Source organism: Ictidomys tridecemlineatus, chromosome 6 (assembly GCF_052094955.1).
Source record: "Ictidomys tridecemlineatus isolate mIctTri1 chromosome 6, mIctTri1.hap1, whole genome shotgun sequence".
In the NCBI taxonomy this organism is placed as follows: domain Eukaryota; kingdom Metazoa; phylum Chordata; class Mammalia; order Rodentia; family Sciuridae; genus Ictidomys; species Ictidomys tridecemlineatus.
This window is the reverse complement of record NC_135482.1, coordinates 94,236,211-94,249,129: the sequence shown is the minus strand read 5'-3', so window position 1 is coordinate 94,249,129 and position 12,919 is coordinate 94,236,211. Positions and strand designations below refer to the sequence as shown.

At 41.4% G+C, this 12,919-nt stretch overlaps 1 protein-coding gene across 2 annotated transcripts in view; it reads left to right on the top strand.

The window, feature by feature from the left end:
• The window catches only part of Fam234b (family with sequence similarity 234 member B), a 34,376-nt gene that overhangs the window by 16,090 nt on the left and 5,367 nt on the right, over positions 1–12,919 (top strand). For both annotated transcript variants that reach the window (XM_005331920.5, XM_021730757.3), the window contains 7 exons: positions 166–354; positions 1,417–1,547; positions 4,927–5,074; positions 5,428–5,569; positions 6,874–7,017; positions 7,844–7,925; positions 11,126–11,281. In XM_005331920.5, coding sequence (XP_005331977.2) covers positions 166–354; positions 1,417–1,547; positions 4,927–5,074; positions 5,428–5,569; positions 6,874–7,017; positions 7,844–7,925; positions 11,126–11,281 — 992 coding nt within the window. The remainder of the gene's footprint in view (positions 1–165; positions 355–1,416; positions 1,548–4,926; positions 5,075–5,427; positions 5,570–6,873; positions 7,018–7,843; positions 7,926–11,125; positions 11,282–12,919) is intronic.

The following is a 12,919-nucleotide window of genomic DNA, read 5'->3' as shown; positions in this document are numbered from 1 at the left end:
TATGTAGTCAGAAATATGGGAGGGAGCTAAACACACTAGTGTGAGCTTCTGCCTGTGAGCTTCTGCCTTAGCTCCCTTCACTTTTGGTGTTCAGGCCTTCTGCTCATCTCTACCTCTTATCTCTCCTGCCTCCTTTCCTTTCTTATCACCCTTGTGTGCTTTTAGGTAGCTCCAGATCAACTGCTAATCTCATGTGCCTTTCGGGAATGAATGGCAGCACACTGTGGTCCAGTCCCCTCCCAGAAGAGGCCCAAGATATCACATGTTTGGATCTCATGCCAGGAAGTGTGGCTGAAATCATCTGCCTTGTGACAGGGACACGCAAGATGCTCAGTGCATTCAATGCAACATCAGGTAAAGATCGTTTGCCCCCAAAGTCTTTGATCCAGTGAGCCATGATTTTGTGTTAGAGCAATCTGGTAGAGAAGGGACTTTTTTACCCCGACAGAGTGGAAAGTTTGATTTGCTGCTCTGGAAGTGGTTATTAAGGGAATAAGATAAGAAGTCTGGGAAGGTTGAGTAAATAGATCCATGTTTCAACCCGTTTGGGGTAAGATGGGGTAAACCCAGTTACCTGGACAGAAACTGCCCCGAGGCCTCTGGTTTGTAAATAGTCTCCCTGCTCAACGGTTGTCTTTGTAAAAAGACAAATGAGGTGGTCCCTTCCTATTTGATACACATGGGGCTCCGTGCATAAACTTAGATGTTAACTACTTAAAAATATTGCAGTGAAGAAATAAAAGCTTATTGAAACACGTTCATTCGATATTTTAGCTTCTTGTTGCTTTTAGACACCCAAGACAAAAGAAAGAAAAAGAGTTCAAATGTAATGAAGGCTCCTTTCAGAGTCATAAGCTACTGCTAGAATGCTTGCTGTCTCTGGGCGTTACACACTCATCCTCCCCAGGTTTAGAGATTGGGGTTTTCTAGAGGGGTGCTTCTGAGTGAAACAGTAAACAAACAAACAAACAAAAGAATACAGTTAGCTCTAGAACTGAAGTTCTCTTGACTACCTCCTGCCATATCCCTGGTGCTTACTTATGTGACCCTGTGGGAAAAGGCACCAGAGTGGGTCTTCTGGTCGGTGCCCTTGGCTGGCTTCGGGTGGTATTAAAATACCCTCTAATGGTTTCATTCTCCACCCCAGTGGAGCCAGCTCACCCTTTCTGGAGAGACTATAGTACCTCCATTTGATCTCAAAAGTCTTGATGTGAGGTTGTTAGATGGATGTGGATTTCAGATCACATCTCCTGACCCCTTTGTCCCCAGTAAGATAAAAGCCAAAGGGAAAAAGTAAGGTGTCACTGTCTATTGTTGAGCCCCGGGAGTGTCCCTTTTCTGGCCTGGGAACATGGCATCTGCCTTTTCTAGAGGCAGAAAGTTGTACTAGTGATCAGCCTATTTGTCCTTCCCTAGGAAAAGCCATCTGGACTTTAAACCCAAATTACCTGTCCAACGGTACCTTGGCTGCCCCAGTGGTGTTGCTGCCAGACTTGGATGAGGACCATGTCAGAGATCTAGTGGTTCTGGCCATTGGGGAAACACAGGTATGTTCTCTATTAATTTTGTTTGTTTTTTTTTTTTACTTCAATTTTAGTTGTCTCAGTTTCTAATGTTGATGTTATAAATACTGCTTGAAACATTCTTTTTATAAGGGCTTAGATTTAAATAAATTCTCTTGGTGAGGTTAAGTGCACAAATGAGCATTATGAACCCATTTTTCCCAGCAGGTTCATTATGATTCCATGGACTGTGGTGTAGTTGAGCTTTGAAGCCAGCAGTCTGTGTGTAAATTCCTCCTCTACCACTCTGTAGCTTTATGGTCTTGGGCAAGCCAAAGAACCTATCCGTGTTCTGGATTCTTCTGTAAAAATGGCAGTGCTGTATCCACTCATAAGATTGTTACGAAAAATAGAACTAACATATATAAAGTGTCTAGGAGAGTGCTTATTGTTACCATGTAAAGGTATTGTTAGTTTTACCATATTTACTATATACATTTTAAAATTTTATTTCAACTACAAAATAGGAGAGACTGGTAGAAAATTTATTAAATAGATACATAGAAAAAAATCTTAAGTCAAATGATAAAATCAGTGATCTAATGAAGAAGAATTATAGCCTATGCTGTGACAAGATAGTTTAATTCTATAATAGTGACTTCTAAATTATAGATGTATCAATTATGGAGCTAGTTATTCTGTAGACAGATAAAGTAACAGTGTTTTTCCCAAATCACAGGAAAAACTAAATTACTGAAAAAAATCAGCTCAACTTCAAGTTTTATTCCTGAAGCACTTCTTAGAGCTTTTTTTTTTTCAGTTTCTCTAACACTTTCTCAGACTTTCTAGTATGAGACTGTCAAGGACATGCTTATGAACAAAAGAACAAATGGCAATGAATATTTGTGAGAAAATGTGGATGCAGACAAGTTTGCCTCATTTGATTGCTTATTTTAATTTTAAACTAAAGGACCTTGTGAGTACTTTCTGTTGGTTTTCTTCAACTGGCAGTTTGGTCTCCAAGTGGACATGAACCAAGAATTCAGGAATTATTCACATAATCATTATGAATAAAGAAACTGTGGTCTAGGGAAAATTTTAATTATTACCTGTAGCCGGGAGTGATTTTCTAAAGGTCCAAAGGGGAAGAAATCTGGGGAGTTTCATTCTAATGGAATTCAGCGCAGAACAAGGCCCTGAGCATGTTTATAAGCAGAACAAATTCAGAGATCTTGTTCTTAGTCCCCATCTGCCTCTAATAGCTGTGGTGGCCAAGGGATAGTGGTTCAAGCCATTAGGGGACCCTCCATTAGAGGAGTCAGCTTTTCATCTGCTCTTACTCTGCCTTTTTAAAAATTATTACTTTGTCTCTATTTAGTGTATTGCTCAGCTTGCCTCACAAAATTTACTCATTTGCACAATAGTGTACAGATATGGAATATGTTATGCTTGAAAAGTGATAGTTCCAGAAAATTCTTGGAGAAGTGATTGATTTAGAGCAGCAGCTTCATTTTTATTCTAATCTCTTTGCCCTCTTTACCAGCAACAGAGAAAGTGGGAGCCATGTAAGCCACAGACACGGAAGGAACTGTTTTCATAAGAATGGAAACTTGTTAGGTCAGTGCCCTAGTGATTGTATCCTTAGGTCTCAGGTTAGTGTAAACTGAGTTTGAGAGAACTGGACCTGGCTTGGGATTAGGAAATGGATCTAGACTAGAAAGTTAGGAGGAGGGACTTTAGAAGCCAATCAGTTACTGCTCTCACACCATGCTGTGATATGGGTCTGATTCCAGACACACTGGCACCTGTGCTCTTCTTGCACACTCAGGTGATGGGAAGAGCACTCATTTGTGGGCGGTCCATTTCATTGTTAGTTAGCTCTAGAAATTATCTTATTAGTGAGAAATGTGCTTTCTCATAGCTTCCATTCATTGTTCTAGCTTCAGCTCAGTAGAGCTACTCTGAATGAGTCTAATCCCTGAGTTCAGTTAGCTTGGTCTCTCTAAGCTTGCTGCTCTCAAGGCCAAATATCTTAGGTTTTTTTTTTTTTTTTTTTTTTGTGGTGCTGGGGATTGAACCCAGGGCTTTGTACATGTGAGGCAAGCACTCTACTAACTGAGCTATAGCCCCATCTCAAATATCTTAGTTTCTTATATTGTTCCCCCAGTTGCTGGAAGTCCCAGCCTCTCTTTTTCTTGATTTCTTTCCCTTTGCACTTCACAGTTTATCTCTTTTAAATGTGGTTCCCATATCTGCAAATGGTATTTTATTCTTAGTTTAATGAATTATACCATCCTGAGGAAACTGACTTTTTAAATGAAGACTCTATATCTAGTTTTACAGTCAAAGATTACAATAACCTAAGATTTGCTCTTTGTTTTTATTCCCAGTGAAGCACCCATATCTTTTAAGTAATCATTAGTTAATAGACCAGTATTTTTTCTAACAGAATTTGACTCATCTTCTAGCCTAAGACTCTTTTTTTTGGAGTTTGTCATATAGCATATTAGTTATTCCTCTCAGCTTTGTGATAAACTTGAATTCTATTTAAACTTTTGATAAAAAATGTCTTAAAGGAATGAGGCAATAGCAGAGTGTTATGACATTCTAAAAACATCCCTCTGGATTAGTACTGACCCCATGAATACCATATTTCTTTATCTTGTCCATAAGAATTCATGATAAAACACTTTATCAAAAGGTTTACTGAAGTTAAGATATTGGCATAGTTTCTGTATTTCCCAACCAGTGACTCCTCAAACAAAGAACAAAGAGATAAGGTTGATAAGTTATGCTCTGCAGGCCAAATTTGGCCCTCTGCTTATTTTCATGAATAAAATTTATTGGAACACAGCCACACCCATTTATTTATGTGTTTTCTATGGTTGTTTTTATGCTAGGTCCAAATAGGAGGGTTGTTGCTATGGAGACCATGTGGTTAGCAAAGCCTAAAATATTTACTACCTGACCTTTCACAGGAAAGGTTTGCCTGTCTCTGAGAGTGAAGTTGTCAGTGGTCAGACATCTGATGTTGTGATGGAAAAGCTCTGCCTGTAGTGGTTCTAGCTGGGGCTGAATATTACTGAGGGCTTCAGGGTATGAGAGTAAAGACCTGAGGTTAGCCAATCCTGTATTCAACTCTAGGCTAGAATTGTGTGTCTCTGAAGACTGGGCAGTCAGCAACACTTGTGCTTCAGATAAACTGTCTGATGCAAAGGTGCCCTTTGCATATACTAATCAGGGGATGGGCTGTTCACTCATTTCTTACTTTCAGGGAAATTACCAAAGCAGCCTTGGCCTGTGGTTTCTAGCTTTGGGAATTTTGAGCCCTTGGCTGAACAGGAGGCAATGACTGTCAGGAGAGGCTGTTTGATTAGGAAATGAAGGGCTTCTAATGACTCGACCCCTTCTTTCACTTCTTCAGCCAGATCTATGCTTTCTGCTGGTGTCTGGCCGGACGGGGAGTCCAATAGGCCGACCTGTGAAGTACAACATTGTGGGAGTAGGGAATCTGATTGGTCCTCAGGTTTACATCACTGCAAATGGAGCCGTCTACATCCTGTTTGGCTTTGGTAAGGAGCAAGGCTGATTTTCACTACTGTTCCCCTCCAGTATATGTAACCAGGCCTTCCTTGGGAGGTGGTGAAAGCTCAGGGATTGCAGAGCCAGTTCTTTCATTGCCTCCCCTGCAGGGCACTCTCCCCTCAATAGATTGTGAGCCCTGCTTTCCCTTGCTGCCTTCTCTAGAGAGAAGACTCTGCCCAGCATTTGCCTAATCACTTCCACACCTCCATTCCATGTGTGGTCCAGGTTGAGCAGGGTCTCGTAGACCTATTTAATTGGCTCTGGTCTCTTGCTCAGATCCCCACCCTGGGATAGTCCTGTTAAATTCAGTTCTCAGTGTTGGTTCTTCCTGTGGTGCTAGGAAATATACAAGCTGTCGCCCTGCGGGACATTTTTGTTCAGGCCCAAAATCGAGACAGCTCACCACCTTCTCTGCAGATAGAAGAGCCAGAATGGGAGAAAAGAAGATCCATCAACTTGTCTGAGCTCATTGACGTGTACAGGTAGGGCAAACCTTGAACTTGGGTAGTTCGAGGTCTCCTGAGAACTCATATGCTGTGGAATCTCTAAATTTGTTTGGGCTGGTGAATGTGTGGGCAGAGATTAGGGGAAACAGTGCCAGGCTTAATATACCATCTTCTGATGTGGTGAATTTTCTCCTCTTGATCACAGAATGTATTAGTATCTATGTGTCTGTGCCCATGATGTATGATCACTTCACACATAGGTTGCAAGAAAGGATATTTGGTTGAGTCAGAGTAGTGATGGGGAGATAGATTTATTTAAAATAACTCTTCATAAAGCATAACTCTTCATGCATAACTATCTGGCCTACTCTATCCCGTATTTTTCTTTTAGTTGAAGAATCATTTCAATAGAAGCAAGGATAGCGTCCATGAAATCTTACTTTTAAATTTTTATCTGTTTCTTAACTAAAAGCATGTAGTTGTCATACTCAGTGAATTTGTACCCATCTAGTCCTCTGCTGGGGTAATAATTGTTTTGTTCTTTTCTACCAGAAGTTGCAAATCATTTTCTAGCATTTTTTGAGGGGCGGTATCATATTGTTTCAGTGAATTTGACAGGAATTAAACAGACTGGCCCAGTGGTATAGAGAAAGGAAGAATTTGATGAAGTGCAAGCCAGGAGTTGCTGTCCAACCTCACTGACAATTTCAGGCCTCCTGTCCTGCTCTCCATCTGTCTTCTCTGCCATTATCCTTGCCTCTTTTCCTCTCCCTGAGTTTCCAATGTGAGAGACATGGCACAATAGCACTTTTCTTGTGAGTTTGTTTTGGACTTACATGGAATTTTCTAGAGAACCTTGGTTTCTAAGGATCAAGAAAGTGAGATTAAATGGAAATGGATATAAGAGCACAGCTGTCTGTCTGTATCCATGGAGTCCACATTTGTTATTCAACCAGCTGAAGATTGGAAATCTCAGGGAAAATTTTTTATCTGTATTGAACATGTCCACTCATTTTTTCCTTGTCCTTATTCCCTCAACAATAGAGTATAACAACTATTTACATAGCATTTACATGACCCTAGGTTTTATCAGTAATCTAGTGAGATTTTAAAGTCTGCAGGAGGATGTAAACTGTGTGTAGGTACTACACTATTTTATATAAGGACTTGAGTAACTGTGGATTTTGGTATTTGCAGGGGTCCTGGCACCAATCCCCCATGATTGCCCAGGGACAACTTTATATGCAAGCACACGTAGAGTGAGAGAAAAAGCTAAAATAAATGGTTTCAGGAATCTCATTCACTCCAGAGGCTAACTATTGGGGTCTTGTTTAATCCAGTGATGGTGTTGAACTACTCCAGATGGTAAAGGCACCAGATTCCAACTGCAGCAATCTCCTGGTTACAACCAGACAAGGCCTGGTCTTGCTTCGGGGACAAAACCTTACACCTTACTGGACACTGAGCCTTCAAGGCTTACGTAGGTTCGTAGACTGCTCCTGCTCCTGTTTGCTGGTTTGAACTACTGTCTTTATTTATTTGTTTATTTTTATGCGGTGCTAAGGATTGAACTGAGTACCTCACACGTGCTAGGCAAGTGCTCTGCAACTGAGCTATAACCCTAGTCTCTCTTTTCTTTTTATTTTACTTACTTAATTTACTTACTTGCTTGCTTTCTGTACTGGGAATTGAATCCAAGGGTGCCCTACCATCGAGTTATACCACTAGTCCTTTTTATTTGTTTCTTTTTTTAAAATTTCAATACAGCATCTTCCTGAAGTTCCTGAATCCAGCCTCAAACTTGAGAACCTCTTTGCTCAGCTTCCTGAGCAGCTAGAATTATAGCTGTGTGTCCCATGTTCAGCTGTTTTTTTTAAAAAAAGTTATTTTGTGGGCTGGGCATGTGGCTCAAGTGGTAGTGCACTCGCCTGGCATGCATGCGGCCCGGGTTCAATCCTCAGTACCACATACAAACAAAGATGTTGTGTCTGCCGAAAACTAAAAAATAAATATTAAAAAATTCTCTCTCTCTGTCTCTCTTTTAAAAAAAAAGTTATTTTGTTTTATTTTGAGATAGGGTCTTGCTAAGTTGTTCAGGCTGCTTTTGAACTTGTGATTCTTCTGCCTCAGTAATGTAGCTGGGATTACAGGCACGGGCGACCATGTTCAGCTTCACTTTCAAAGCACATGAAACAATTTAAAAATTTACCTAGAACATTTACTTGATATCTGGCATTTTCAAGAGAAAGAAGGGAAGGAGTTCCTTGTTTTCTTATTCACTATTGATTGCTTCCTTGTCCTTATTTGCAGCCAGCCTACTCCTGGGTATTTCACTGATGATCAAACATTAGACTTCCTTCTGCAGATACAGGATGGACTTGGGATGAAAAAGGTAAAACGCTGGGACTCAAATCCATCAAAACTTATATAAAGTATATGCTTTGTGTCCATCTCAGTGCTAGACTTAAGAAATAAGAATCTAAAAATGGTCTCATCTTTGAAAGAACTCCAAAGTCTAACTGAATGGGTAAAATGAGAACTCAAAATTCACTGCTAAGACATAAAGCACTGAAAGTATTTCTGGCTAATTTCATTCCTGTACACAAGTTCCTGCTAGATTCTTAACTTACAGTTAGGCAGGAGGAACCTTCTGAAATCTCTTGATAGGGTAAAGGCAGCTATTAAAAGAATGGAATGGAACCAACCTAGATGCCCTTCAACAGATGAATAGATAAAGAAAACGTGGTGTGTATACACACACACACACACACACACACACACAGGAATATTACTCAGCTTTAAAGAAGAATGAAATTATGGCATTTGTAGGTAAATGAATGGAGCCGGAGAATATCATGTTAAATGAAATAAGCCAAACCCCAAAAACCAAAGGCTGAATGTTTTCTCTGATAAGCGGATGTTGATCCATAATGGGAGGGGGGGGCGTAGTAGGAAAGAATGAAGGAACTTTGGATTGGGCAGAGGGGAGTGAAGAGATGGGAATGGGTGTGAGGGTGGGAAGGATGGTGGAATGAGAGGGACATTATTACCCTATATACATGTATAATTACACTACAGGTGTGACTCTGCACCATGTACAGCAGGAGGACTGAGAAGTTGTGTTCCAATATGTGTACAATGTGTCAAAATGTATTCTACTGTCATGTATAACTAATTAGAACAAACTAAAAAAATAAAAAATAAAGGAATGTGATACTTCAGAGCAAGTATGTTTCAGAGAAGGCAGGGTATCTATGGCAGCTGGGTTTTTCGTGGAAGACTTTATATAAAAGATGGAAATATGATTAGAGACTTTAAAATTGAATTTATGTGGATGGGACAGCAGGCTAGGTCAGGAACACCAAGACCAGAGGCCCAGAGACAGAAATGATATGGCATGTTCCAGGGACATAGAATAGATCTTTCTGATTTTTGGGGAGCCTGCATGTTGTATGGGTTTAATGTTTGGCTGGACCATTGTCATTTCTTTAATATTACAGGCAGAATTGTAGAATTTTAAAAATTCATTTTTTATAATTGGCTTAGAAAAATACATATCTATATGTTGCACAATGTTCCCTGAGAGAAAATAATTGAACAAATACTGACTCATCCCCTCTAGGGTGTGTCAAGTTCTGAGTTAGATGTTAGAGATGTAAAACAAATGAAGACAAGGCTGCTTCTCTTGGGGCACCTAGGCCACCTAGGCTAGAAAGTGCTGTTAGGGATGTTTGCACATGATTCCCACAGCACCCAGGAGCAGGTGGGGTGCAGGAGAGCTAGAGGGCCAGGGAGTTGAGATGCTGCATGTCAGTCAGGGGTTGCATGTGCAGAATCATGGCAGTGGAGCAAGGTTTGCTGAGAGAGAGAAGGATGCCTGAGCACATTTCTGTGGGAGAGATCAGAGTGACTCAGCTTGAGTGGGCCCTGAAGGCAGGCTGCGGGATGTGGGTGGGGTATGGATGCCACATAGTTATTTGGTCACAGGCAGAGGACAGATGTGAAGGTAGAAGGGAGAGTCTTCCAGCAGTGAGAAGTGAAGTCTGATTGTACTCTGAAAGAATTTCAAATAGGTTTGGCTTATTTTATTGACATTCCCAGGAGGATTAAGGGAGAAGGTTGTTTATGCACTGAGATACAGAAGATTTCAGGCCTGGGTTTTAATCCTGGCTCCACTACTTACTGGTGATGTTGGGCAAATTACATAATTTCACCTCACTGTTTGCATCTGTAAACAGGAGCAGTAAGTAATATTGCCTGCCTTCAGGGGGTTGTCATGGCAGTTCAATACGATTCTGCAGGTATGTGACTGGATACGGTTTTCAGTGTGGTGCTTCTAGGCTTCTTTTCTCCCCACAACTACAAAATGGAATCCCTACTGCTTGTCTGTTTCTCCTCTCTGCTGCCCAGTGGTCTCCAGGAGTAGGAAGTGACTGTCCTGAAAGGGCTGGGTCTTCCACTTACTGAAGAGCAGAGACAAGGAGGAAAGGGAGTAAGAACCCTGGATGGGAGATGGTGGGGGAATTTCTTGGGGATTTGGGCAAATGACAGGTTCTAGATCTATGAAGTTTGAGGTTTGGGGGGTTAAAGGAGGTATAAGTGCTGCTGGGGATTGTGAATTTGACTTATTAGCCTTTGAGAAATGCAGATGTGGAAATACCTCTTGGTTTGTTTATGCCTGTTAAGTCTGTGCTCCTTTAAATTTGAGACTATCCTAGGGCTCAAGTACACATGCCATGACTCATTAGGGTTAAAGTCATAAAGCTCGTAATGGCAGTGCCTGGTATTCACTTAGTTGCTTCCTGTGGTTATGGGAGGGAAAGAACAGCAATGCGGCCTGCTGTTGGCATCTAGTTTCAATACTATTATGGTAGAATGGCTTTGCTGAGACTGTCTTAAACGTGGGACAATCCCAGTGACTCTCTGTTTCTGAGAATCCTGTCCTCACCTGTAAAATAAGGTGGACTTGCTGATTTATAATGTCCTCTTGAAAAGAACTATAAAGTTCCTTAAGCTCTATTAAAAGGGAACAAGAACTGCAGAAATTTGGATACCAGTCCCTCCTTATCCCATTATTTGATGTTCTCTGAACGCCCAGTTTGCTTACCTCTCAGAAGCTCAACCTCTGAATGCAGTTGGCTCTCCCCATATCTTTGGGTTCTACATTGGGATATTCAGCCAACTGTGGATTAAAAAATATTTGGAAGAAAACATGTGGGTGCACTGAACACTTAGACTATTTTTTTTTCTTGTCACTAGTCCCTAAACAAATAATATAGCAACTATTTCCATGGCATTTACATTGTGTAGGGTATTAAAAGTAACCTAGAGATGATTTGAAGTACAGAGGAGGATGAGCATAGGTTACATGCAGAATCTACACTATTCTGTGTAAGGTTCTTGAACATCCACTGATTTGGGTATTCATGGTGGAGAGGGATCCTGGAGCCAGTTCCCCACCAACACGGAGGAAGGCCTGATGGGTATTGTTTGAATATTTGTGGGGTTTGCCTTGTTTCTGTTTGGTATGCTTTCTCAGCCTGCTGATTTTCCAAGGACTGGCTGTCTTCATTTTTATTTTCTCTCTTGCAGATGATGGTGATAGATGGTGACTCTGGCTCCATCGCTTGGAGTTACAGTGCTCCATGTCACATGAAAGATGCACCGACCACCTCAGCAGTTACTTCAGACCAGAAGTCCGTCTTCCTCTTCTGGGCTGAAGGGCTGTCACCTGCCTCTCCCAATTCTGTGAGTGAGCCTGGGGGGAGGGGTCCCTTTTCACTTTGTCACATGGCAGCTGATCTGTAGGGCTGACTGGGATCTCAAGGTGTTATCCAAGTGGTTACCTTCCTAGGGTTAGAAGTAGAAACAAGTCATGTTCTCCTGAGCCATGCTTCCTGCCTTTGCCTTTCGGCCAAGAATGTGAATACTGACCAGGGCCCATAACTGCTCGATGCCCACAGTGAGAGGCTGGGGAAAGAATAGAAAGTCCTTTCAAGATTCCAGGTCTAAACTCATATATGCCACAGTGGCTGAAGAGGAGACATCATTATGATTGATCTGGAGTGGGCAGAGTGAGTTTCACATGGGAGTCAGGTTGGGGTGGTCTTTGAGGTGAGTGAACTGAGGCTGCAGATAGGCATGTTAAAGAGGCAGAGTAATTGGAGAGAGCCACTGAGTAGGCAAAAGCTGAGAGGTCATTTGGAGAAGTATTGGGACAGAAAGTCTAACACCTAGTAGACAGATTTTATAAAGCCTTACTTGTTATACTGCAGTATTTCAGTGGGGTTGATGAGGCCGAGTGCCACCTAGAATAGGTGCCTAGGCATCTTAAGTAAGCCCGCCCTGACATCTCAACTTAGCACTTACTGTGTGCCAGGCCCTGCGCTCTCTGTGGGCATCTAAGGATAATGGGAAGCAGCCCTGACCCTCTGCAGGAAGCAGATGGTTCAGGGATGAGTGGACACAGAGTCCTGAATTCATCAACCATGTGTTCTCTTGATAAGCTACTTAACTTTTCTGAGCCCATTAATGAAGATGCTAATATATTTTCTCATTTTGAGGATCAGATTTACTTAAAATCTAGATTACAGTGTTAGCTCTGTCATGCCCTAACATGTGACCACTGGAAGTTCACATAACCACTGGAGCCACATCTCCAGTGCTTTTGATTTTTATTTTGAGATAGGATCTCACTAAGTTTCTTAGGGCCTCACTAAGTTGCTAAGGCTAGCTTTGAACTTGTGATCCTTCTGCCTCAGTCTCCCAAGTTTGGAGTTACAGGTGTTACTGCCATGCCCAGCTCACCTAACATTTTGATTTCCTAGTTTCCTACTAGACAAAGGCATGTTACAAATGCTCCAGTGGAGCTAGAAATAAGTGTAGATGAGTATATAAAAGAAGGGAGATAGTAATTTATTTGGCGTGATAGAGGGACCTTTTCATGAAAAGGTGGCATTTATGTTGGGTACCTGGGGTGGGAAGTATTCTGATGTATGGATTTGGGGTGCAGAGAGTAGTTAGTTGAGCAGGGAAATAATAAGATTGGCAGTCGTTAGGTAGAGCCAAGGGAAGCATGTATTTAGAATCATTTTGAGACATTTTTTTTTTTTTTTTTTTTAGTACCAGGATTGAACCCTGGTACAAAGGCACTTGATCACTGAGCCATATTCCCAGCCATTTTTTATTTTTTTATTTTGAGATAGGTTCTCACTAAGTTTCTTAGTGCCTCCCTAACTTCTTGAGGCTGGTTTTGAATCTTCGATCCTCCTGCTTCAGCCTCCTGAGCTGCTGGGATTATAGGCATGCACCACCATGCCTGGCTTTATTGAATTATGAGACACTCTTTAAAGTATGGGGTGGGCAGTAAATAATTGCAGTTGAAGT